Genomic DNA, 3,806 nt, shown 5'->3' on the forward strand with positions numbered 1-3,806 from the left:
ATATTAAACGTGTAAATATTCTTATTTACTGACACACCACGTATCTGCTTCAAATATTATAATAAAACCATAATCAAGTCTAGAAATTACCGAAGATTTAACAAGCTTAAAAATAAGTAACCTTAGTGTCCCGTTATGTAATGCAACAATGTTTTAAGACCTATATAAACAATGCAGTTTCTTCCAGCTGCTGGTTGTCTCTATCTCGTGGACTCAGATGGGCATTTGTTGGTCCAGCCTTGTTCGTAATACTGGTAATCGTTTACTGATAATATACAGATTTAAGAACAAACCATCGGTAATTTTGTAACTCGATTTAATTGAATAAAGCTCGAACCAATATCTGGAAAACGAAATTGACGGAAACGAATTGAGTGTTAAAGATGTAGTACATCTTCAAGCTTTATGTGTTTGTCGCACATGAATAGAGGAAAGCAAACTAGTTTGTGATCTTTGTTTTGTTTCTATTTCAGTTCAACAGCATTGTCTTGATTATATTGTTTAAAAAAATGTTTGCTCTAAAAGTAATGGAAGACAAGCCAATTAAAGACAAGATCAAGTAAGATAATTATACATTTACTTATAATATTTAAGTGCATCGAGTATATAAGAGCCCAATTAAACTTTGCAGAGATTTATTATTTGAACAAGAAACATACCAAAATTATTAAACTACCATCAACAAAGAAATACGTAAATGACATACAATTTAGTGTTTATCGAGAATATGCCAAACATATGATATCATGCGATAGCTGCATCGTTACACAAGAACGTATAGTACGTTCGTACTAGTCGTGCAATAACGCCTTCAACCAATTGTATATGTTACCTTCAATATACTATTTGGTGACCTAAACTTCATATTTTGTCATGAGAAATGTATCAATGAGTACAATTATTATGAAACCTGTCGATTTTATACGGAATAGAAAACAGTTCAAGTGCACAATAAAGTAATAGCTTACTTTTTGTAGGACAACTCTTTGGTCTCTTTGCGTTCTCGTGCCTCTGATGGGCGTCTCTTGGATTCTCGGCATCTTCTACGTCAACGAGTCGGCCTCATTCATGCAGTATGTGTTCGCAGTCTGCAACGGGCTGCAGGTTGGTACGCATAGCGCATTATAGCACTACGTATTATATAAACTAAATACGTATCTGCAAAATCAACGATCGCACAGTTAGCCTGGCCATTTGCATTTTATCGCATACGGATATTCTCAAGACAATTTAGTTCCTGTCACATTCGATTCGTTTCATATACAGGTGTAACTTCATCTCGAAATAAATGTCAACAATAACATTCAAGCTATGAACTTCTAAACAATGTTGGTGATTTAATTCAATATTTTCTTTTAACTAGGCATGTTAAATAGTTCATGAGCATTACGAAATATAATATTTTGAAATTTATGTTTTTATAACGTTTAAAAGTTGTGTTGCAGGGCGTTTATATCTTCGTATGCAACTGCGTGTTAAATGAAAAGGTAAACGTCTTATGATGTTTAAAATTAAATCTTCCGATTGTTTACATTATATTCGCGATGTAAATATACCATGTCGAGTATTACTATCTGTTTTGATATGTTGATTCGCAAACGTAGTGTTTAGATTGAAATTGTATTTAAATAATGGTTTCATACAGTATTATATAGTATGTTCTATGTGCACACTCCAAATTCATTTTCTTTAACGAGAAATTTACAGTTTCTTCAACAAAGTCAATTCAACTGCATTGCTAACAGGAACACTAACAATACCATTATGGTGCGATATCTATGATAGTTACTCTTTTTGCAATAGGAACATTCGACATGAGGATTAAGTCAAAATGTATGTGGTAGTTACTATATTTTGCGTTGTTTAGGTTAAAGATGGCTTCAAGAGGGAGAAAATAAGGCGCTTAAGCAAATCGATGAGTCCGTTATCACTGGTAATTTGCATTATGAAAAAAATCAGACTCTAGGCGGAAGACACTTGAGCACATGCTTATATCAACAGTATATTTTTGCTCTCATATTTGCATATATGTAAACATTATAAGTTTCATATTGCTATCAACTAGCAACTATAAACTAGTATAAACAGTTACTTCATATCATTAATGACACTTAACTTGTTATGTTATTTGGTCACATTTTAAATGTTTACACATTACTTTACTTAAGTAATCATATTTTGAAAGGAGTAATTCTTAAAATAAGTCATTTTTAAATAGTGATGAATATACATATTAGCAAAGCTATGTTAACAATGAAAAGGACGATAACATATAACTAGATAAAAAACATCAAATATTGTTAATAATTCATTCGTAAAGGACTTAAGATGTGGCATATTGTCAAAAGTGTTTAGGCTGTTAAGAAATACGATTAACAATTAACTTTAATAAGTGCTTAAACTCAAGGAATTAAGGTCTAAGCTGTTGATGTTTTTTAGTATTTGAAGGATCCATTAAGCAGTAAAAAGCTTTAATTAGTTCCAGAATCAGATAAATATAATATAATAACCTACTAGTATGATTTATGATTGATAAGTCGTTATTGTGTTGAACTCATTGACAAGTTTACAATGCAAAATGTTTAGATACAAGTCATAGCCCAACACGCATTTCAAACGTTAAGATGTCATTCATGAACTATGAACTACTCATCTGTAACCTAAGTGTTTACAACCGTGTTTATTAACACAGAATGGAAAGGCGCAAAATTATTAGAGGACATGTTGAAAAGATTCATTTAAATTCATGTGTTTCAGAATCTGCGTAACGTGTCGAAAGAATCGATCGATGAACGACGTGATTGCGATTAAGACAACACTGAATCCGATCCATCCGTGTGTTATGTGCATCCATTTCGGTTCGAACCTTCAATAGGAACGTATTACCAAACTAGAAGCATCTTGCTTCAAATGATTAAGAACAACAAGCAACGTGTAAATTTGATCAATTCACATGCCTGATCTTGACGATAACACAAATGATATGTAGGGAGTGTAATAGAAGTGTTCCATTTTATGTTTTATTCATATATTCATTATTCAGTTATTCATGAGCATGTAAAGGTTTTCGAAGATTTTTTAACCATTTTAGAGAAAAAAATCTGATTTATTCCTACCACAAAACCAAATACTATGTACGTAAAATAACTCAAACTAATGAACATGTATTGTGTATAATATTTAATCAAATCGTAATGTATAATCAGAAATCACTACTATTATAACTAGTTATAAACTTATGTTTATTATGTGTGTGCTTCATTGTTTGGATTCGGAAACATCATGTATCGTTTAATTTGTTGTCGAAACAAATTATTACGGATTATGTGGTATCAACTGGTTGACAATTTAAACTAAAAATGTAATGGTAGAATAAATAACAGCTCTGTATAAGATATGTATACATCTTGTTTAAATCTCATTTGGATATGAGGAATTTTTAGCTTTGCTTCCTAGACGTGTGCGCTTGTTTTTGTAAGATACAGAGTCTATGCACAAAAATTGAGAATCCAAACTGGCAGATATGATCAGAATAATATTAATTAAATGTTGCAATGACGTTGATTTAAAATCAATCAAACAATCTATCAAAGTTGATTGGCGATCCGGCATTCTGTATTTGGCCAAGGAAATATATACTGAAGAAACATGGCCAGGGAATCATACAATTATATATTAAAGATGAGCAAATATGACAGTCGTGACAAATATGTGTGAATTTCAAATACAATTTTGTGTGTCAGCATGCAATTAAACAACATCTAGACTATTTAAGGTCTCAACTCTAAGTTTAAGCGCTGCAATCA

The 3,806-nt window shown here is 31.6% G+C and overlaps 1 protein-coding gene across 1 annotated transcript; it reads left to right on the plus strand.

Annotated features, from left to right (window-relative positions):
* The first annotated feature begins 490 nt into the window (after positions 1–490).
* LOC127863534 (adhesion G-protein coupled receptor D1-like) lies at positions 491–1,522 on the plus strand. The gene is made up of 3 exons (XM_052403081.1): positions 491–559; positions 978–1,104; positions 1,446–1,522. The coding sequence occupies exons 1-3, from the start codon at positions 510–512 to the stop codon at positions 1,500–1,502; spliced, it is 234 nt and encodes a 77-aa protein (XP_052259041.1). The 5' UTR covers positions 491–509; the 3' UTR covers positions 1,503–1,522.
* Positions 1,523–3,806: the final 2,284 nt, after the last annotated feature.

Source organism: Dreissena polymorpha, unplaced genomic scaffold (genome assembly GCF_020536995.1).
Source record: "Dreissena polymorpha isolate Duluth1 unplaced genomic scaffold, UMN_Dpol_1.0 chrUn013, whole genome shotgun sequence".
Lineage (NCBI taxonomy): Eukaryota > Metazoa > Mollusca > Bivalvia > Myida > Dreissenidae > Dreissena > Dreissena polymorpha.

Excerpts from the sequence above, each read along its gene's own strand:
- LOC127863534 (XM_052403081.1), top strand. The coding sequence starts at position 510 with ATGTTTGCTCTAAAAGTAATGGAAGACAAGCCAATTAAAGACAAGATC. Across the intron at positions 560-977 it reads CCAATTAAAGACAAGATCAA|GACAACTCTTTGGTCTCTTT; the intron begins GTAAGATAATTA and ends TACTTTTTGTAG. Across the intron at positions 1,105-1,445 it reads CAGTCTGCAACGGGCTGCAG|GGCGTTTATATCTTCGTATG; the intron begins GTTGGTACGCAT and ends GTTGTGTTGCAG.